The sequence below is a fragment of the Bombina bombina genome, chromosome 7, assembly GCF_027579735.1.
Source record: "Bombina bombina isolate aBomBom1 chromosome 7, aBomBom1.pri, whole genome shotgun sequence".
In the NCBI taxonomy this organism is placed as follows: Eukaryota; Metazoa; Chordata; class Amphibia; order Anura; family Bombinatoridae; genus Bombina; species Bombina bombina.
The window spans coordinates 424,713,447-424,739,644 of NC_069505.1; the positions used below are offsets into that span (position 1 = coordinate 424,713,447).

A 26,198-nucleotide genomic window follows, 5' to 3' on the forward strand; every position below is an offset into this window, starting at 1 on the left:
GGGGTTTGGGTGGGTTTAGAATAGGGGTATGTGGGTGGTGGGTTGTAATGGGGGGGGGGGGTATTGTATATGTTTTTAAATGCAAAAGAGCTGAATTCTTTGGGGCATGCCCCCACAAAAGGCCCTTTTAAGGGCTGGTAAGGTAAAGAGCTTTGAACTTTTTTTAATTTAGAATAGGGCAGGGAATTTTTTTTATTTTGGGGGGCTTTATTATTTTATTAGGGGGCTTAGAATAGGTGTAATTAGCTTAAAAATCTTGTAATCTTTTTTTAATTTTTTGTAATTTAGTGGGGTTTTTTTTGTAATTTAGTTTAGTTTATTTAATTGTATTTTTAGATAGATATTTGTAGTTTATTTAATTTATTGATAGTGTAGGTGTATTTGTAACTTAGGTTAGGATTTATTTTACAGGTAATTGGGTAATTATTTTAACTAGGTAGATATTAAATAGTTAATAACTATTTAATATCTATTATACCTAGTTAAAATAATTAACAATTTACCTGTAAAATAAATATTAACCCTAACATAGCTACAATGTAATTATTAATTATATTGTAGCTATCTTAGGGTTTATTTTATAGGTAAGTATTTAGATTTAAATAGGAATATTTTAGTTTATAATATGAATTAGATTAATTTAATATAAATTTAGTTAGGGGTGTTAGGGTTAGATAGAGTTAATATAGTTAATATATATAATGTAATACCTATATTAACTATAATATACTTAGGGTTAATATAGATAATATAGCTGGCGGCGGGGTAGGTAGATTAAATTAGGGGTTAATCATTTTAATAGAGATGGCGGCGGTGTAAGGGGCTTACATTAGGGGTTAATAATATTAATATAGCTGGCGGCGGTATAGGGGGATTAGATTAGGGGTTAATAATTTTTATATAGGTGGCGGCGGTGTAAGGGGTCAGATTAGGGGATAGATAAGGTAGATGGCGGCGGTTTTAGGGGCTCGCAGTAGGGGGTTAGTTTATGTAGATGGCGGCGGGGTCCGGGAGCGGCGGTTTTAGGGGTTAATAACTTTATTAGGGATTTCGGGGGGGGGGATCGAGGTTGACAGGTAGATAGACATTGCGCATGCGTTAGGTGTTAGGTTTTATTTAGCAGATCGCGGTTGACAGGTAGATAGACATTGCGCATGCGTTAGGTGTTAGGTTTTATTTAGCAGATCGCGGGTGACAGGTAGATAGACATTGCGCATGCGTTAGGTGTTAGGTTTCTTTTCTAGTTAGTTTAGGGAGTTACGGGGCTCCAATAGTCAGCGTAAGGCTTCTTACGGCTGCTTTTTGTGGCAAGGTGAAAATGGAGTAAGATTTCTCCATTTTCGCCACGTAAGTCCTTACGCTGCATATTGGATACCAAACTGCGCTGGTTTGGTATACCTGCCTATGGCCCAAAAAACTACGGGCGACGGCAGAAATATACGGGCGTAACTTCTAGGTTACGCCGTATATGTGATACCAAACCAGCGTAAATATTGGCGTCGCCGGCTTTTGCGGGCGACGATTTTTATCGGATCGACCCCCTGGTCTCTCTCTATACACACATATACTGCAGAACAGAAACACTCCTAGTCTCTCTCTATACACACATATACTGCAGAACAGACACGCTATTGGCCTCTCTATACACATATAAACTGCAGAACAGACACACTACTGGCCTCTATATACACACATATACTGCAGAACAGACACACTCCTGGCCTCTCTATACACACATATACTGCAGAACAGACACACTCCTGGTCTCTCTATACACTCATATACTGCAGAACAGACACACTCCTGGCCTCTCTATACACACATATACTGCAGGACAGTCACACTCCTGGCCTCTCTATACACACATATACTGCAGAACAGACACACTCCTGGCTTCTCTATATACACTCATATACTGCAGAACAGACGCACTCCTGGCCTCTCTATACACACATATACTGCAGGACAGTCACACTCCTGGCCTCTCTATACACACATATACTGCAGAACAGACACACTCCTGGCCTCTCTATACACACATATACTGCAGAACAGACACACTCCTGGCTTCTCTATATACACTCATATACTGCAGAACAGACGCACTCCTGGCCTCTCTATACACACATATACTGCAGGACAGTCACACTCCTGGCCTCTCTATACACACATATACTGCAGAACAGACACACTCCTGGCCTCTCTATACACACATATACTGCAGGACAGTCACACTCCTGGCCTCTCTATACACACATATACTGCAGAACAGACACACTCCTGGCTTCTCTATATACACTCATTTACTGCAGAACAGACGCACTCCTGGCCTCTCTATACACACATATACTGCAGGACAGTCACACTCCTGGCCTCTCTATACACACATATACTGCAGGACAGTCACACTCCTGGCTTCTCTATATACACTCATATACTGCAGAACAGACGCACTCTTGTCTTTTCACTTTCTATACACACTTTATCTATAGACACTTTTTTTGATATATTAGGCAGCTGGTACTGAACAATTGAACCATCTGCAGCTTATATCCCCTGACAGTTTACCTGCTTGCCCTGCACATGTGACACATTAGTCATTCTGCGCTGCTGCTGCTGGGACCAGTGTCACTGCTGTTAGTAGCTGATTTATACATGTAACTGAGATCTGTACTTGTCACACGGTACTGCAGTATCATCCCCAGAAAACTTATATGGGGCCACTCAGTCAAAAGCAGAGGCGCCACTAACGACTGTCAATATGAAATACCTAATATATAAATACAGACAGATACAGACAGAGACAGACAAACAGACAGATACAGACAGACAGAGACCGACAAACAGACAGATACAGACAGACAGACAGACAGACAGACAGACAGACAGACAAACAGATAGATAGACACAGAAAGATAGATAGATAGATAGATAGATAGATAGATAGATAGATAGATAGATAGATAGATAGATAGATACAGTCAGAGATAGATAGATAGATAGATAGATAGATAGATGATAGATAGATAGATAGATAGATAGATAGATAGATAGATAGATAGATAGATACAGACAGGCAGACAGATAGATGTGTATGTTTGTGTATTTACATGTGTACTTGTGTATTCAAATATATATACAGATATACACATGTATATACACACACACATATATATATATTTATTTATTTAATGTGCATTTTTCACATATTTCATGTTCTTAACATAGAGGACAATGTTCTTTGTATTTCTAAATAGATATTCCTATATATCTATCTATCTATATATACTTATCCCTGTATTTATTCAAATCGATATATAGGTGTACATATATATTTTACAATAAAATGAATAGATATATATAGAAATATATATTTAAAAATAAAATCAACATTTTCTTCTATGTGAAGAACATTGGAATATCAAATATGAGTAACGCTCTTCGGGTTTCGTGCTGTAGGTCTAATGCGGTGCCTGGTTAGCACACAAGAAGAATCTTATCTTAAGAAGCGTTATGAAAATAATACATTTAAAATATTGAAAAAATATAAAGAATAATTATTAAGAATTAGTTACTGTAAAATATACATATATGTTCTACAGATTTTTTTATAATTTTTATGAACATCTATAATAATTATTTACATTAATTATTAATATTTTTCAAATAAATACACCTTAATATAACTTGGTTAGCGATCATGAAGAATTAGTTTATTCCTGTTGGATTATGTGTGCAAAACACAACATTCTGCTACATAGCTCAAGGGGAGTTTCAAGTGCTAAATCCCTGGAGTGCAAAACAATGCAAATGTTAATAACAAAAATATAATGTAAATGCTTTTTAGTCAAATCATTTCTATTCAGATCATTTGGAATTCAGTGCTTATTTACACACAAATACATACACACACACAAATACATACATACACACAAACACACACACACACAAACACACACACACACAAATACATACGCACACACACATATACACATACACACACACAAATACATACACACATACTGTACACACACATACATAAATACACACATGCAAGCACACACACATGCTGTACACACACACTGTATACATACACAAACATAAAGACCTAAAGACCGCTGCTCCATAACTTGTCCGCCTGCTCTGAGGTGGCGGACAGAAATCAACCCGATCGAATACGATCGGGTTAATTGACACCCCTGCTAGCGGCCGATTGGCCGCGAGTCTGCAGGGGGCGGTATTGCACCAGCAGTTCACAACACATACACACACACAAACATACACACACATACACACATACATATGTACATGCACACATACACACACAAACATACACATATGTACAGACACACATACATACACACATGTACACACAAACACATACATATACACATGTACACACAAACACACACATACATACACACATATACACACACACACACATGTACACACAAACACATACATACACACATGAACACACAAACACATACATACACACATGTATACACACACATACACACATGTACACACATACACACATGTACACACACACACATACACACACATACACACACATACATACACACATGTACCCACATATACACACACACACATACACACACATACATACACACATGTACCCACATATACACACACACACACACATGTACACACATACACACATGTACACACACATGTACACACATACACACACACACACACACACATGTACACACATACACACATGTACACACACATGTACACACATACACACACATGTACACACATACACACATGTACACACACATACATACACACATGTACTCACACGTATACACATACACACATGTACACACATACACACATATATGCACACATGTACACACACACACATGTACACACATGTACACACATACACACACATGTACACACACATGTACACACATACACACACATGTACACACATACACACATGTACACACACATACATACACACATGTACTCACACGTATACACATACACACATGTACACACATACACACATATATGCACACATGTACACACACACACATGTACACATGTACACACATGTACACACATACATACACACATGTACACACATACACACACACATACACACATGTACACACACACATGTACACACACATACATACACACATGTACACACACACACATATACACACATACACACGTGTACTCAGACGTATACACACACACATGTAAACACATACACACACATGTACTCACACTTACACACACATACACAGATGTACACACATATATACATGTACACACATGTACTCACACATACACACATGTACTCACACGTACACACCTATACACACATGTACACACATACACATACACAAACACATAGAAATGAGAGTACCCAGTTGTTGCATTTTTGCAGTTCTTGCTCCGTATGTTTCAGGCACGAGGAGGATGTGCAGCACTTCAAAGTCATGAGGGACCCTCGAGGAAATTATTATCTGTGGACGGAGAAATTCAAATCCCTCAACAAGTTAGTGGAACATTACAAAACCTCATCCATTTCCCGGCAGAAACAGATCTTACTGCGAGAAGATGGTCCGCATACGCAGGTACAGAGACACACGGGGGGGTGGGGAATAAATACGTCATTCAGTGATAGTGCACTGGGCAGTATGTTGTCATCTTTAGCAATAAGCACAAGCTATTGAAAATAACCAGTTCACCCCCAGAGATCATAACTGAGCATTGATCCCCGACTAGACGTGTAAAGTTTGTTTTCCTTATTCGTTAGCAAAAATAATGACACATTATTCATTAACTACACAAACGAATGCCCAAATATGAAAATGACTTTGTTTTGTTCCTCCATTTAATAGATAGGAAATGAAGGAATGAATACATTTTCTTATTACTTTATTATAGGGTGACCAGAAGTCCTATTTTTTGTTTTTTTTGTTTAATTTATTTGTATTAAAGGGAGATGAAACCCATAAATAAATCCTTTTGTTTCCATTTGACTCTTAATATCGAACTTGCTTTGTTCCCATGGTATTCTGTATTGAGGAGATACCCATGGTATTCTGTATTGAAGAGATACCCATGATATTCTGTATTGAGGAGATACCCATGGTATTCTGTATTGAGGAGATACCCATGGTATTCTGTATTGAAGAGATACCCATGATATTCTGTATTGAAGAGATACCCATGGTATTCTGTATTGAAGAGATACCCATGGTATTCTGTATTGAAGAGATACCCATGATATTCTGTATTGAGGAGATACCCATGGTATTCTGTATTGAGGAGATACCCATGGTATTCTGTATTGAAGAGATACCCATGATATTCTGTATTGAGGAGATACCCATGGTATTCTGTATTGAGGAGATACCCATGGTATTCTGTATTGAAGAGATACCCATGATATTCTGTATTGAAGAGATACCCATGGTATTCTGTATTGAAGAGATACCCATGGTATTCTGTATTGAAGAGATACCCATGATATTCTGTATTGAGGAGATACCCATGGTATTCTGTATTGAGGAGATACCCATGGTATTCTGTATTGAAGAGATACCCATGATATTCTGTATTGAGGAGATACCCATGGTATTCTGTATTGAGGAGATACCCATGGTATTCTCTATTGAGGAGATACCCATGGTATTCTGTATTGAGGAGATACCCATGGTATTCTGTATTGAAGAGATACCCATGGTATTCTCTATTGAGGAGATACCCATGGTATTTTGTATTGAATAGATACCCATGGTATTCTGTATTGAAGAGATACCCATGGTATTCTCTATTGAGGAGATACCCATGGTATTCTGTATTGATACCCATGGTATTCTGTATTGAGAAGATACCCATGGTATTCTGTATTGATACCCATGGTATTCTGTATTGATACCCATGGTATTCTGTATTGAAGAGATACCCATGGTATTCTGTATTGATACCCATGGTATTCTGTATTGATACCCATGGTATTCTGTATTGAAGAGATACCCATGGTATTCTGTATTGAAGAGATACCCATTGTATTCTGTATTGAGGAGATACCCATGGTATTCTGTATTGAGGAGATACCCATGGTATTCTGTATTGAGGAGATACCCATGGTATTCTGTATTGAAGAGATACCCATGGTATTCTGTATTGATTAGATACCCATGGTATTCTGTATTGAGGAGATACCCATGGTATTCTGTATTGAAGAGATACCCATGGTATTCTGTATTGATTAGATACCCATGGTATTCTGTATTGAGGAGATACCCATGGTATTCTCTATTGAGGAGATACCCATGGTATTCTGTATTGAGGAGATACCCATGGTATTCTGTATTGAGGAGATACCCATGGTATTCTGTATTGAAGAGATACCCATGATATTCTGTATTGAGGAGATACCCATGGTATTCTGTATTGAGGAGATACCCATGGTATTCTGTATTGAAGAGATACCCATGATATTCTGTATTGAGGAGATACCCATGGTATTCTGTATTGAGGAGATACCCATGGTATTCTGTATTGAGGAGATACCCATGGTATTCTGTATTGAAGAGATACCCATGGTATTCTCTATTGAGGAGATACCCATGGTATTCTGTATTGAGGAGATACCCATGGTATTCTGTATTGAAGAGATACCCATGGTATTCTCTATTGAGGAGATACCCATGGTATTTTGTATTGAATAGATACCCATGGTATTCTGTATTGAAGAGATACCCATGGTATTCTCTATTGAGGAGATACCCATGGTATTCTGTATTGATACCCATGGTATTCTGTATTGAGAAGATACCCATGGTATTCTGTATTGATACCCATGATATTCTGTATTGATACCCATGGTATTCTGTATTGAAGAGATACCCATGGTATTCTGTATTGAAGAGATACCCATGGTATTCTGTATTGATACCCATGGTATTCTGTATTGAAGAGATACCCATGGTATTCTGTATTGATACCCATGGTATTCTGTATTGAAGAGATACCCATGGTATTCTGTATTGAAGAGATACCCATTGTATTCTGTATTGAGGAGATACCCATGGTATTCTGTATTGAGGAGATACCCATGGTATTCTGTATTGAGGAGATACCCATGGTATTCTGTATTGAAGAGATACCCATGGTATTCTGTATTGAGGAGATACCCATGGTATTCTGTATTGAGGAGATACCCATGGTATTCTGTATTGAGGAGATACCCATGGTATTCTGTATTGATTAGATACCCATGGTATTCTGTATTGAGGAGATACCCATGGTATTCTGTATTGAAGAGATACCCATGGTATTCTGTATTGATTAGATACCCATGGTATTCTGTATTGAGGAGATACCCATGGTATTCTCTATTGAGGAGATACCCATGGTATTCTGTATTGAGGAGATACCCATGGTATTCTGTATTGAGGAGATACCCATGGTATTCTGTATTGAAGAGATACCCATGGTATTCTGTATTGAGGAGATACCCATGGTATTCTGTATTGAGGAGATACCCATGGTATTCTGTATTGAGGAGATACCCATGGTATTCTGTATTGAGGAGATACCCATGGTATTCTGTATTGAAGAGATACCCATGTATTCTGTATTGAGGAGATACCCATGGTATTCTGTATTGAAGAGATACCCATGGTATTCTGTATTGATTAGATACCCATGGTATTCTGTATTGAGGAGATACCCATGGTATTCTCTATTGAGGAGATACCCATGGTATTCTGTATTGAGGAGATACCCATGGTATTCTGTATTGAAGAGATACCCATGGTATTCTGTATTGAGGAGATACCCATGGTATTCTGTATTGAGGAGATACCCATGGTATTCTGTATTGATTAGATACCCATGGTATTCTGTATTGAGGAGATACCCATGGTATTCTCTATTGAGGAGATACCCATGGTATTCTGTATTGAGGAGATACCCATGGTATTCTGTATTGAAGAGATACCCATGGTATTCTCTATTGAGGAGATACTGTACCTAGGTAGGCATCTGGGGCACAACATGGCAGGAAAAAGTGCTTCTTGCAAAACTGCTGCCATATTGTGCTCCAGAAACGGGCCGGCTCTTAAGCTTACACGCCTGCTTTTTAACAAGAGATAACAAGAAAACAAAGACAATTTGATAATAGAAGTAAATTAGAAAGTTGTTTCAAATTGCTGCTCTGTCTGAATTGCAAAAGAAACATTTTGGGTTTTATATCCCTTTAAGGGCCAGATTACAAGTGGAGCGGTATTTTGCGCATCCACTAGAGCGCTAACTCCGCTAGAATTAAGATTTTTGCGCTAGTCAGGTTGAGCTCGTATTACGAGTTGAAACTTTTCATTTTAGCGGTAACCCGACTAGCACAAAAATCCAAAGTTAGAACTTCGTGTGCACGTTCACGTATTCCCCCATAGAAGTCAATGGAGAAAGAAAGTAGGAAAAAAACCCACTATCGCGCAAACACAATCGCTTATGGTCTGTTGCGCTAACCTGACATGAAAATATTAATATTTCCTATTCCAATGTTCTTTACATAGCAGAATATGTTCTTTTTATTCAGAAATAAATATTTCTACATATATCTGGCGGTAATTTGGTACCATATATATTTATACCTATACATGATATAGATGATTATATATAGGTATAGATATATACAGATATATATAGGAAATTCTATTTATAAACACAATGAACATATTCTGCTATGTGAAGCTCATTGTATTGTGAAATATTTACATCAAATACATAGTTAAAACCCTTATAAAAAATGAATATGGCATACATATGATATTACATATTTTCATCTACATAACGGCAAAGGGCTGCAATGCACTTATATATGTCTGTATATGTGTACATATGTATGTATGTGTTTATATGTGTACATATGTCTGTAATACATATATACACATAAAAATACATGTGTACGTATATATAAATTCATGTGTACGTATATATAAATACATGTGTACATACATATAAATACATGTGTATGTATATATAAATACATGTGTACGTACATATAAATACACGTGTACATATATATAAATACATGTGCACGTATATATAAATACATGTGTAGGTACATATAAATACATGTGTACGTATATATAAATACATGTGTAGGTACATATAAATACATGTGTAGGTACATATAAATACATGTGTACGTATATATAAATACATGTGTACGTACATATAAATACTTGTGTACGTATATATAAATACATGTGTACGTACATATAAATACATGTGTAGGTATATATAAATACATGTGTACGTACATATAAATACATATGTACGTATATATAAATACATGTGTATAAATACATGTGTACGTATATATATATAAATACATGTGTATAAATACATGTGTAGGTATATATAAATACATGTGTACGTATATATAAATACATGTGTAAGTACATATAAATACACCTGTACTTATATATAAATACATGTGTACGTACATATAAATACATGTGTACGTATATATAAATACATGTGTACGCACATATAAATACATGTGTACGTATATATAAATACATGTGTACGTACATATAAATACATGTGTACGTACATATAAATACATGTGTACGCACATATAAATACAAAAATGAATACCCTCACAATGTTGTGAAAACAGTATTAAAACACAGCCGCTCTATGCCTGTTACTTCTTGTGTCAGACCCGGCTGACAGGTATCCCCAAAGTGAACAGGAATGTCCCAAACAGCATAGGTTAACAATATTGCCCCCTCACCTTCTTTCGTCCGGTCCTGGGGACGTGGGTGACCACACCTGGTCAGGACACCTTTAGTCCGGATGGCAAACCCGGGCTCGCTCCTCCGATGCTCCGGGCACCTCCGTCTGGCGTTCCTCTACAGTCCCTCCTCAGACGTGATTCGAGGGAGGGGGCGTGGTTAGCGTGTGTGTCCCTCGCACACCAGCTTCCGGTTGGGGATTTCGGTTGATTGAGGGCTGTGCGGTGAGCAGTGTAGCAAGTATGGGCTCCAGGGAACCGGCAGGAGTAGTCTCCGTGATGCTGTGCTCATACATCCGATGGTCAATGGTTCAAACGAGGAAATGAAGGATTGGATGGAGTTCCAACGAATGTGTAAAACAAAACAACTTTATTACTTGTCATCCATTAAAATAATCTTGGTAACAACAGGAAACAAGGTGGTATTCTCCTAACAGGAGTCAGCTCGTACGAGCTGACTCCTGTTAGGGGAATACCACCTTGTTTCCTGTTGTTACCAAGATTATTTTAATGGATGACAAGTAATAAAGGTTTTTTGTTTTACACATTCGTTGGTGCTCCATCCAATCCTTAATTTCCTCGTTTGTACGCACATATAAATACATGTGTACATATATATATAAATACATGCGTACGTACATATAAATACATGTGTACATATATATATAAATACATGCGTACGTACATATAAATACATGTGTACGTATATATATATTTATACATATACATCTTTAGAGATGTATATGCATGTATCTCTATGTTAAAGTCCTTTGTCTGACTTTTTTTTCTTGCACCCGAGATCCCATATGTTTAAACCCTTATAACTTTTTTTGTGCAATATTTTGCTAAATAATTTTTGTTAGACAGTGTTATTATGAGTATAAGTGTACTTTGTGAAGTATTTTTTATGTGTTTCGTGACACTTTATTTTTGCGAAACAGTTAACCCGAGCTCTGAAGTCGCGGTAATCATTCTAGCGTAAATCCCGATTGCGCTCATGCGATTATGTTTACGCTTAACTCGTAATATGAGCGGTAAGCCCGATGAGTGCAAACCCTCGCAATATACCCCTTATCGCTTTGGCACAAAACAATTGCGCTCCACATGTAATCTAGCTCTAAATGTCTCCAAGTTTACATAGTGCAAACAGAATGAACAAAAAAGCTAAGTCAAACAATTACACATCTTCATCTGCTTAAAATGACCACATTTAATAAGTGGGATCCCCACATTTCACAAGTCCCGTTTTTTGAACACACGCTTCTTTGTCCCCAGAACTTTTTACAGGGATATCTAAACGTCCTGTTTTCATCATAACTGTTTACTTATTTCATGTTTTTATTATATATTTCTTATTATATATGTGCACCAATCACAAATGAACACTCCCGCTCGAGCGTTAACTGCGCTACACATAAGCTTTTTGCGCTCGTCAAAAAGTCCAAGTTAGATTATCGCGTGCGCGTTCACGTATTCCCCCGTAGAAGTCAATAGAGCAAAAAAGGGGAAAAAACATCTATTTATAAATACATAGAATATTCTGCTGTATGCAGAACATTGGAATGTGAAATATTTACACTAAATGCACAGTATAACACTTTATTAACCCCTTAACCCATTGCGAGATATATATATATGTTGTGCGGTACTTTGCTTATCGTACTGCACAACATATATATACGTCAGAGCTGCAGGAAGCTCAAGCAGTCTCAGCAGTTAAGTTACAGCCAAGAGCTGAAGTTCCTGATCTCCAGACATCTCCCTGAATATAAAACCGGAGCGCAATTGGTGCTCCGCTTCCATATGAAGGCAGATGCCAGATCATTACAGACGGTGCCAATGTCTGTGTCCCCGTCTATAACGATCATCTGCTTGTGCCGGCGGGAGGTGTGGGAGGGAATCAGGGAATCCAGGAGGAGGATGGGTGGTCCAGCAGCGGGGGGGGGGGGGGGGGGGGAGGGAGTGGGAGGACCCTACACTGTGGAAGACAAAAAATAAAGGGAAAGGAAGGGATGGGGCACTGCACTACAGAAAAAAGGGGGGGGATCCCTAACTAATGATCGCGGAAGGGGGGATATGATTGGACCATTACACTACAGAAAATTTTAAAAAATAATAAAAAGTTAAATAAAAAAAACAAATTTTCTTGGTACTGGCAGATGGCTGCCAGTACCTAAGATGGCGGTCACTAGTCAGAGAGGGCAGGGTTAGAGAGCTGTTTGGGAGTGATCAGGGAGGTTGGAGGATATGAGGGGATCCTACACTGCAGAAAATAAAAATAATTTTAAAAAAAGCCTTAAATCTTCATATTGGCAGTCTGACTGCCAGGGCCGCCATCAGGGGGTGACAGGAGTGACTCCTGTCAGGGGCCCAAGGGGCCAGGGGGGCCCCATGAGGCAAGAACTAAAAATATATATATATTTATTTTTTTTACATTTTGGTAGCCACCAGTGGGTACTACAGAAGAGTGCTAATTGAGCATGGGAAATGTTATTACAAGGAGTAAAGTATTATTGAGAGGATTTCTGAGTGTGCACTAAACCACTATGCACAGTGTGAGACAGACTTGGCACTTTGTACAGTGTGTGCCTGAGTCAGACGCCAGGTCACTTTCATTTGCAGAGGAGGTAGGACTTATTTAGCCAATGTTTTTTTATTTCTTTGTGCAATTTCGGATTGTAACTTCAGTGTGGTAGTAGTTGTATGGTGGGTCCATAAAAACACATTTTTTAGCAGCAGTGTATTTATGATTATTTGACAATACTGTAGAAATTCTATATTTAAAACCATGCAGAAATGTTTCCTCCTCAATACAAAAATGATAGGTGCCCTTTTGGCAGATATGCATTTTTTTATTTTATATATATATATATATATATATATATATATATATATATATATATATATATATATATATATATATATTACATGTCAGTTTACTGCCCCTTTATGCAAGGACTTTCCAGATGCAAGGAGGCATTTTATCTAAGATTTTTACATTTGCATAAAATGTTATACTCTCAGACTAAGATTGTTCAGTGTTTGAAATGAGACAGGTTAACTTAAAACTGTTCAGATTACACTACAGCTGACTTAATTTTGAAATACATACCAATAAGCCTAAATCCAGCATTTAACCAGATTGAATGGTATGAGTACCACAGCTTATGGTTGCACCAAGACCATATAGAGAACAGCATTTTCAAAATCCATAAGTACAGCTGACAGATGGGAACATTTGTACACTATATTTGAAGTGGTGCTCTTGGTTGGGGAAAATGGGGGGAAAACAAACATATGTCAACCTTTTAAAAGTACTTTTCTTCCTCTAGCCATCTACCCAGATCATTAATGTACAATTTTGAATTCACAGAATTATTTTTGTTTGCACATTTACAAATATGATTCTTTAAAAAGTGATCTCTTAATTTCTGCAATTTTTTTTATCATGCATGTCACACACTGTTGATTTAGGGGATGCAAGATGCATACATGTTTCCTCCTGTGAGTGTTTCTGTGGGTGTCTGTGTTTATGTCTTTGTGCTTTTGTTTGTGTCTCTATGAGTGTGTATGTATTTTTTTTCTGTGGGTCTCTCTGTGAGGGTGGGTGTGTATGTCTTTGTGCATTTTCTGTGGATGTCTGTGAGGGTGTGTGCATATGTCTGAGCTTTTTCTATGAGTGTCTCTGTGAGGGTGTGTGTATGTTTGTCTTTGTGTATTTTCTCTGGATGCCTCTGTGAGGGTGGATGTGTGTGTATGTATGTATGTATGTGTTTTCTGTGGATGTCTCTGTGAGGGTGTGTGTTTTCTGTGGGTGTCTCTGTGAGGATGTGTGTATGTCTTTGTGTGTTTTCTGTGGATGTCTCAGTGAGGGTGTGTATGTATGTCTTTCTGTGTTTTCTGTTGGTGTCTCTCTGTGTGTGTGTGTGTGTGTGTGTGTGTGTGTGTGTGTGTGTGTGTGTGTGTGTGTGTGTGTGTGTGTGTATGTCTTTGTGTGTTTTCTGAGGCTGTCTGTTGGTGTTTCCTTGGGTGAATGTGCAAGTTTGAGTTTGTGTGTGTGTGTACATTGTCTGTTCTTTTTTAGGACATTTTGACCTTACTACTGATTATTCACATCTTTCTACAGACTTTGAGATTAACGAGACCTTTCCGGAAGTCACTAATCCTCCACCATTAAATTATTGTTTAGGCAGTTCAGGGCCCTTCCTTTCAGCCACTGCATGCTGTTGTCATCATTTAGTTGGCATCTTCCTTTACAAAAAGATAATCAGAACTCTATATTTTGTTTTGTAAATCTCCTTTTTTAATAAAACTGTAGTTTACCTCATCAGGTTAATGTAATCAAGTGCTGAGTGTCTGTTTGGGTTTCTGTGTCTGAGTGTGTTTCTTTGCGTGTCTGCTAGAGTGTCTATATGTGAATCCTTATGTGTGAGTGTGTATGTGTTTCAGTGTATGAGTGTGTCTGTGTGTGTGTATGTTACTACCTTTACAACATTTCCAAGTTTAAATAGACACTTAAGAAAAAACTGCATATACGTTTTAGTCACTTGGTCAAAAATTGCACATGTCAAAGGAGTGTGGGGGGGGGGCTGATCAATGGTTAAGTCAGGGGCCCCAAAATTTCTAGTGGCGGCCCTGCTGTCTGCTAGTACCTAAGATGGTTGTGACCAGTGATGGGTGAGGGAGGAGAGCTGTTTGGGAGGGATCAGGTAGGGATCAGGGGGTGGGAGGTGTCATTGTACATTTAGAACAGGTGTTTGCGCGTGTCGGATTAACAGATCATTTTACAAGTTGAAAGTAAATACGAACACTTGAGCGCAATCACGATTTACGCTACAATGATTACCATGTCCTTGGTGCTCTGATTAACTGATTTGCAAACATAAAAGTGTCACAAAACACATCAAAAATGCATTACAAAGTACAGTTACACTCATAATAACACCATCTAATAAAATGATTAAATACAATAGTGAACAAAAAAGTTATAAGGGCTCAAAGATATGAGGTCTCAGGTGTTAGAAAAAGGGACAGTATACTGTAAAATAGTTTTTCCCTTAATGTGTTTACAATTGCTTTTTTTACCAACTGCAGAGTAAAAAATGTATGAAAATGAGCTTTTTAAGGTTCATTTGTGTATATTAAAGCTCTGATTTTGTGTTTTGAAGCCACAACCTAATAAAATGGGTTGAGCTTGTAGGTGTAATCAGATCTCATTACTTTATCACATTATGTACATATACATGTGTCTTTATCTTATATCTGTAGGTATAATCAGATCTCATTACTTTATCACATTATGTACATATACATGTGTCTTTATCTTATATCTGTAGGTATAATCAGATCTCCTTACTATATCACACTGTGTACATATACATGTGTCTTTATCTTATATCTGTAGGTATAATCAGATCTCATTACTTTATCACACTGTGTAAATATACCTGCTTCTTTATCTTATATCTGTAGGTATAATCAGATCTAATTACTTTATCACATTGTATACATATACTTGTGTCTTTATCTTATATCTGTAGGTATAATCAGATCTCATTACTTTATCACATTATGTACATATACATGTGTCTTTATCTTATATCTGTAGGTATAATCAGATCTCATTACTGTATCACATTATGTACATATACATGTGTCTTTATCATATATCTGTAGGTATAATCAGATCTCATTACTATATCACACTGTGTACATATACATGTGTCTGTATCTTATATCTGTAGGTATAATCAGATCTCATTACTGTATCACATTGTGTACATATACATGTGTCTTTATCATATATCTGTAGGTATAATCAGATCTCATTACTGTATCACATTGTGTACATATACATGTGTCTTTATCATATATCTGTAGGTATAATCAGATCTCATTACTTTATAACACTGTGTACATATACATGCTTCTTTATCTTATATCTGTAGATATAATCAGATCTCATTACTTTATCACATTGTGTACATATATCTGCTTCTTTATCTTATATCTGTAGGTATAATCAGATCTCATTACTGTATCACATTGTGTATATATACATGTGTCTTTATCTTATATCTGTAGGTATAACCAGATCTCATTACTGTATCACATTGTGTACATATACATGTGTCTTTATCTTATATCTGTAGGTATAATTAGATCTCATTACTGTATCACACTGTGTACATATACCTGCTTCTATATCTTATATCTGTAGGTATAATCAGATCTCATTACTTTATCACACTGTGTACATATACATGTCTTTATCTTATATCTGTAGGTATAATCAGATCTCATTACTGTATCACATTGTGTACATATACCTGCTTCTTTATCTTATATCTGTAGGTATAATCAGATCTCATTACTTTATCACACTGTGTACATATACATGTGTCTGTATCTTATATCTGTAGGTATAATCAGATCTCATTACTATATCACACTGTGTACATATACATGTGTCTTTATCTTATATCTGTAGGTATAATCAGATCTCATTACTGTATCACATTGTGTACATATACCTGCTTCTTTATCTTATATCTGTAGGTATAATCAGATCTCATTACTTTATCACATTGTGTACATATACATGTGTCTGTATCTTATATCTGTAGGTATAATCAGATCTCATTACTTTATCACTTTGTGTACATATACATGTGTCTGTATCTTATATCTGTAGGTATAATCAGATCTCATTACTATATCACACTGTGTACATATACATGTGTCTTTATCTTATATCTGTAGGTATAATCAGATCTCATTACTTTATCACATTGTGTACATATACCTGCTTCTTTATCTTATATCTGTAGGTATAATCAGATCTCATTACTTTATCACATTGTGTACATATACTTGTGTCTTTATCATATATCTGTAGGTATAATCAGATCTCATTACTTTATCACATTGTGTACATATACATGTGTCTGTATCTTATATCTGTAGGTATAATCAGATCTCATTACTTTATCACACTGTGTACATATACATGTGTCTGTATCTTATATCTGTAGGTATAATCAGATCTCATTACTGTATCACACTGTGTACATATACATGTGTCTTTATCTTATATCTGTAGGCATAATCAGATCTCATTACTGTATCACATTGTGTACATATACCTGCTTCTTTATCTTATATCTGTAGGTATAATCAGATCTCATTACTTTATCACATTGTGTACATATACATGTCTTTATCTTATATCTGTAGGTATAATCAGATCTCATTACTGTATCACATTGTGTACATATACTTGTGTCTTTATATTATATCTGTAGGTATAATCAGATCTCATTACTTTATCACATTGTGTACATATACATGTGTCTGTATCTTATATCTGTAGGTATAATCAGATCTCATTACTTTATCACTTTGTGTACATATACATGTGTCTGTATCTTATATCTGTAGGTATAATCAGATCTCATTACTATATCACACTGTGTACATATACATGTGTCTTTATCTTATATCTGTAGGTATAATCAGATCTCATTACTTTATCACATTGTGTACATATACCTGCTTCTTTATCTTATATCTGTAGGTATAATCAGATCTCATTACTTTATCACATTATGTACATATACATGTGTCTTTATCTTACATCTGTAGGCATAATCAGATCTCATTACTTTATCACATTGTGTACATATACATGTCTTTATCTTATATCTGTAGGTATAATCAGATCTCATTACTGTATCACATTGTGTACATATACTTGTGTCTTTATATTATATCTGTAGGTATAATCAGATCTCATTACTGTATCACATTGTGTACATATACATGCTTATTTATCTTATATCTGTAGGTATAATCAGATCTCATTACTGTATCACATTGTGTACATATACTTGTGTCTTTATCTTATATCTGTAGGTATAATCAGATCGCATTACTTTATCACACTGTGTACATATACATGTGTCTTTATCTTATATCTGTAGGCATAATCAGATCTCATTACTTTATCACATTATGTACATATACATGTGTCTTTATCTTATATCTGTAGGTATAATCAGATCTCATTACTTTATCACATTGTGTACATATACCTTCTTCTTTATCTTATATCTGTAGGTATAATCAGATCTCATTACTTTATCACATTGTGTACATATACTTGTGTCTTTATCATATATCTGTAGGTATAATCAGATCTCATTACTTTATCACATTGTGTACATATACATGTGTCTGTATCTTATATCTATAGGTATAATCAGATCTCATTACTTTATCACACTGTGTACATATACATGTGTCTTTATCTTATATCTGTAGGCATAATCAGATCTCATTACTTTATCACATTATGTACATATACATGTGTCTTTATCTTATATCTGTAGGTATAATCAGATCTCATTACTGTATCACATTGTTTACATATACCTGCTTCTTTATCTTATATCTGTAGGTATAATCAGATCTCATTACTTTATCACATTGTGTACATATACTTGTGTCTTTATCATATATCTGTAGGTATAATCAGATCTCATTACTTTATCACATTGTGTACATATACATGTGTCTGTATCTTATAGCTGTAGGTATAATCAGATCTCATTACTTTATCACTTTGTGTACATATACATGTGTCTGTATCTTATATCTGTAGGTATAATCAGATCTCCTTACTATATCACACTGTGTACATATACATGTGTCTTTATCTTATATCTGTAGGTATAATCAGATTTCATTACTTTATCACATTGTGTACATATACCTGCTTCTTTATCTTATATCTGTAGGTATAATCAGATCTCATTACTTTATCACATTGTGTACATATACTTTTGTCTTTATCATATATCTGTAGGTATAATCAGATCTCATTACTTTATCACATTGTGTACATGTACATGTGTCTGTATCTTATATCTGTAGGTATAATCAGATCTCATTACTTTATCACACTGTGTACATATACATGTGTCTGTATCTTATATCTGTAGGTATAATCAGATCTCATTACTGTATCACACTGTGTACATATACATGTGTCTTTATCTTATATCTGTAGGAATAATCAGATCTCATTACTGTATCACATTGTGTACATATACCTGCTTCTTTATCTTATATCTGTAGGTATAATCAGATCTCATTACTTTATCGCATTGTGTACATATACATGTCTTTATCTTATATCTGTAGGTATAATCAGATCTCATTACTTTATCACATTATGTACCTATACATGTGTCTTTATCTTACATCTGTAGGCATAATCAGATCTCATTACTTTATCACATTGTGTACATATACATGTCTTTATCTTATATCTGTAGGTATAATCAGATCTCATTACTTTATCACATTATGTACATATACATGTGTCTTTATCTTACATCTGTAGGCATAATCAGATCTCATTACTTTATCACATTGTGTACATATACATGTCTTTATCTTATATCTGTAGGTATAATCAGATCTCATTACTGTATCACATTGTGTACATATACCTGCTTCTTTATCTTATTTCTGTAGGTATAATCAGATCTCATTACTTTATCACATTGTGTACATATACTTGTGTCTTTATCATATATCTGTAGGTATAATCAGATCTCATTACTTTATCACATTGTGTACATATACATGTGTCTGTATCTTATATCTGTAGGTATAATCAGATCTCATTACTTTATCACACTGTGTACATATACATGTGTCTGTATCTTATATCTGTAGGTATAATCAGATCTCATTACTATATCACACTGTGTACATATACATGTGTCTTTATCTTATATCTGTAGGTATAATCAGATCTCATTACTTTATCACATTGTGTACATATACATGCGTCTTTATCTTATATCTGTAGGTATAATCAGATCTCATTACTATATCACATTGTGTGCATATACATGTGTATTTATTTTATATCTGTAGGTATAATCAGATCTCATTACTTTATCACATTGTGTATATATACATGTGTCTGCATCTTATATCTGTAGGTATAATCAGATCTCATTACTTTATCACACTGTGTACATATACCTGCTTCTTTATCTTATATCTGTAGGTATAATCAGATCTCATTACTTTATCACATTGTGTACATATACCTGCTTCTTTATCTTATATCTGTAGGTATAATCAGATCTCATTACTTTATCACATTGTGTACATATACTTGTGTCTTTATCATATATCTGTAGGTATAATCAGATCTCATTACTTTATCACATTGTGTACATATACATGTGTCTGTATCTTATATCTGTAGGTATAATCAGATCTTATTACTTTATCACACTGTGTACATATACATGTGTCTGTATCTTATATCTGTAGGTATAATCAGATCTCATTACTGTATCACATTGTGTACATATACATGTGTCTTTATCTTATATCTGTAGGCATAATCAGATCTCATTACTGTATCACATTGTGTACATATACCTGCTTCTTTATCTTATATCTGTAGGTATAATCAGATCTCATTACTTTATCACATTGTGTACATATACATGTCTTTATCTTATATCTGTAGGTATAATCAGATCTCATTACTTTATCACATTATGTACATATACATGTGTCTTTATCTTACATCTGTAGGCATAATCAGATCTCATTACTTTATCACATTGTGTACATATACATGTCTTTATCTTATATCTGTAGGTATAATCAGATCTCATTACTTTATCACATTATGTACATATACATGTGTCTTTATCTTATATCTGTAGGTATAATCAGATCTCATTACTGTATCACATTGTGTACATATACTTGTGTCTTTATCTTATATCTGTAGGTATAATCAGATCTCATTACTGTATCACATTGTGTACATATACATGCTTCTTTATCTTATATCTGTAGGTATAATCAGATCTCATTACTGTATCACATTGTGTACATATACTTGTGTCTTTATCTTATATCTGTAGGTATAATCAGATCTCATTACTTTATCACACTGTGTACATATACATGTGTCTTTATCTTATATCTGTAGGCATAATCAGATCTCATTACTTTATCACATTATGTACATATACATGTGTCTTTATCTTATATCTGTAGGTATAATCAGATCTCATTACTTTATCACATTATGTACATATACATGTGTCTTTATCTTATATCTGTAGGTATAATCAGATCTCATTACTGTATCACATTGTGTACATATACCTGCTTCTTTATCTTATATCTGTAGGTATAATCAGATCTCATTACTGTATCACATTGTGTACATATACTTGTGTCTTTATCTTATATCTGTAGGTATAATCAGATCTCATTACTGTATCACATTGTGTACATATACCTGCTTCTTTATCTTATATCTGTCCATTAAACAATCACCAGTACTTGAGAGAACAATGGAAAATTAACATTTTATTACCTTATCTCTGCTATAGCCCACTGGGAGTGTAATCTCTTCTGCTGGCTGTGTTTACAAAGCTTATCTATAGCTTGGACCTGCGGCCACAAACTTTCAGAATAGGTGGGGATACCACATGCTAAATCAACTATTTCAAATGACAATATAAAGGTAAAGGAGCTACTTGTAAACAATTTAATACACTCCAGCAGGTAAAGTGGATTATTGTGAACAAATTAAATGGGAGAAAAATTTTGAGTAAACTGTCCCTTTAACATAGAAATACATACATATAGATGTTTAAATATGTATATGTATGTGTGTGTATGTGTATATATATATATATATATATATATATATATATATATATATATATATATATACATTATATATATATAATACTGTAGGTAGTAGGGTAAGTGCACTCTAACAAACAGGTATTCAAATGCCAGGGTGCTAAGAAGAATGTAGATAACGGATGTAGCACAAAGCACTCACTGGTCTTGTAAAGTATCAAAACAAAATGTATTTGTTACGGTTGCCTCCAGGCTGGCTGGAAGTTGGACCGTAGAAAAGGATGCTCCTAGCGCTCACCAAAGGATCATCAGCACCGTAGACACTATAACTACTGCGTAGCCACCATAAGTAATGCAGACTCTACGAACCACCGCTGCTGGGCTGGTATCTCGCCGTCTGCTCTGCGCCCTAGGCCTACGACCAGGCTCCAGTAGGTGAACCTCTTCCTTCTGTAGAGTGAAGCAGGATCAGGAACAAGAGCTCTTACAAGAGCTCAGTAGCTAAGGGAGTATGAAGAGCATAGCAATCCCTGTAGTGATTATAGCTGTCCCCTACAAACATGAGTCAAGGCTGCAAGTTAGAGGGTCAGAAGAGGTCTCAGGTGCTGGAACACCCAGCCTGGTTTTTATTACGGTTGTGCACATACAGGACACACCCAGGGGGAGGCATAAAATAACCAATCAAATAACAGTACAATCCACACATCCCCTCCCCTCAGATAAGCAGTTAACATAATTATTACATACAGTAAAAATACAGTTTTCACACATACACTGTAACTTTAAAACCATACATTCAATCTCCATAAAAGTTACGTATTCAGACTCAGCATACATCAAACATAAACACTTCCAAAAATCAGCCAAATCCCTCCAGTGGATCAAAAGTTAGCTGGAGGTCCCTTTATGACCGACCGCAAGCACAATTTCCTGCCCAAAACAGTTCCATAGATTTGGGCTGTGCGGTCGGTCAATTTCATGCAGAAAAAACGAACGGGACTTAGTCTCTGGAGCTGCAAGTTCTGTATGGGAGAAGGTAAGGCTCAGCGGTGTTCGTGTATTTGCGCATCCGATTTTAGTTCCACAGAATCTTTAGCATACACCGCTGACCGCATTCGAATGAACAAAGATGGCCGCCGCCACGTGTTCGTTTGCACAAACTGCGGCCACCCAGCGGACGGCAATTAACCTGCAGTAACCTCACAGCCTGGGAGGTAAATTGCCTGCACACTTTAACTTCTGGGTGGTCTGCCTGTGTGGTACTTGGTTCAGTAAGCCCTATTTACTGAACCAAGTGGGAGAAAGCCAGGGACAAGTTATTTTACAGGTCTGGGGACATAGTCTTAAAGGGGCATTGTTCACCAAAGTCACAATATGTCCCCAGACGGTTCTTAAAGGGCCATACACACCCAATAAAAGTTAATACGTTTTCAGGGGCACAATCTTCCAGGGGCCATAGTCATGAGGAAGGAGGCTGGCAAATAGGCTTCTCCACAATCCAGGGAAGCAGGGCAATTTTCCATTTAAAGGGCCAGTTACATAGCAGTTTGTAACAGTATTCCTTTGTGATGTTTCATGGTGTTCACCCCTTCATCAGACCAACAATAATTAATCTCACAGCAAACAATTTAAAGTGTAGGAAACCCCACCCACTGACAGAAAAACCGTCAAAAAGGTTACCATAGCAACATCTAAACAAAAATATGCCATTGTCTGTAGTAAACAATGAAACCATTGCCCAGTTTACTTTGTTGTTCTACTTTGGGCCATATCTCTATGTCTATCCCACAGTGATATTATATTCCTACTATGCCCATTTGGTACATTTCAATATTAGCCATTTAGAACATTAACACACCGCAAGATTATCACACTCCATATATGGTTACACTACTATTCATGTGGTACCCTTGTTTGATGACCTTAGCGCTCATTGCGTCCATTTACATTCCCTTTGTGTATCTGCGCATGGTTATCCCCACTATTTGTCTTTTCCCCTACTCGCTATCACCTCGGGTAGACATTTAACACACTATGTTACGATCAGTGTCGCCTGCTATTTTTTCACCTTTGGGGGCGTGCCGGTATTCGTCATGATGACGTATGGTGGGCGGACAGACTCCTACTATTCCCGATACGGCTAGGTGCCTGTAACCGACACATTTATTTTCTTGCGCTTACCATAGTAACGCCTAGATTTAAAGTTTTGTCGGTGAAAAGTAGCGTAGCTAACGCTGCTTTTTTCCCAGCGCACCCTTCCAACAACGCTGGTATTTAGAGTTGTCTGAGGGGCTGCGTTAGGCTCAAAAAAGGGTGCGTTGAGCCTAACTTAGCTCCACTTCAACCCTCAATACCAGCATTGCTTACGGTAGCGGTAAGCTGGAAAAACGTGCTCGTGCACGATATCCCCATAGGAAACAATGGGGCAGTTTGGGCTGAAAAAAAACCTAACATCTGCAAAAAAGCAGCTTTCAGCTCCTAACGCAGCCCCATTGTTTCCTATGGGGAAACACTCTCTAAGTCTGCACCTAACACCCTAACATGAACCCCGAGTCTAAACACCCCTAATCTTACACTTATTAACCCCTAATCTGCCGCCCCCGCTATCGCTGACCCCTGCATATTAATATTAACCCCTAATCTTCCGCTCTGGACACCGCCACAACCTACGTTATCCCTATGAACCCCTAATCTTCTGCCCCTAACACCGCCAACCCCTATATTATATTTATTAACCCCTAATCTGCCCCCCCAACGTCGCCGCTACCTTACCTACACTTATTAACCCCTAATCTGTCGACCAGACCTCGCCGCCACTATAATGAATGTATTAACCCCTAAACCGCCACACTCCCGCCTCGCAAACACTATAATAAATTGTATTAAGCCCTAATCTGCCCTCCCTAACATCGCCGCCACCTACCTACAATTATTAACCCCTAATCTCCCGCCCGCACTGTCGCCGCTACTATAATAAAGTTATTAACCCCTAAACATAACTCTAACCCTAACACCCCCCTAACATAAATATAAATTTATATTAAACGAAATAATATTCCTAAAATTAACTAAATTAATCCTATTTAAAACTAAATACTTACCTATAAAATAAACCCTAAGATAGCTACAATATAACTAATAATTGTAGCTATTTTAGGATTTATATTTATTTTACAGGCAACTTTGTATTTATTTTAACTAGGTACAATAGCTATTAAATAGTTAAGAACTATTTAATAGCTACCTAGTTAAAATAAGTACAAATTTACCTGTAAAATAAATCCTAACCTAAGTTACAATTAAACCTAACACTACACTATCATTAAATAAATTACCTACGATTACCTACAATTAAATACAATTAAATAAACTATTCTATAATACAAAAAAAAACTAAATTGCAAAAAATAAAAAAGAATTACAATCAGTTTAAACTAATTACACCTAATCTAAGCCCCCTAAAAAAATAAAAAAGCCCCCCAAAATAAAAAATTCCCTACCCTATTCTAAAATACAAAAGTAATCAGCTCTTTTACCAGCCCTTTAAAGGGCTTTTTGCGGGGCCTTGCCCCAAAGTAATCAGCTCTTTTGCATGAAAATAAAATACAATACCCCCCCCAACATTACAACCCACCACCCACATACCCTAGCTCTAACCCACCCAAACCCCCCTTAAAAAAACCTATCACTAACC

At 36.2% G+C, this 26,198-nt stretch overlaps 1 protein-coding gene across 1 annotated transcript in view; it reads left to right on the plus strand.

The window, feature by feature from the left end:
- GRAP2 (GRB2 related adaptor protein 2) overlaps positions 1-26,198 on the plus strand; it is a 149,140-nt gene that overhangs the window by 82,759 nt on the left and 40,183 nt on the right. The window contains exon 4 of the mRNA XM_053689047.1: positions 5,453-5,621. Coding sequence (XP_053545022.1) covers positions 5,453-5,621 — 169 coding nt within the window. The remainder of the gene's footprint in view (positions 1-5,452; positions 5,622-26,198) is intronic.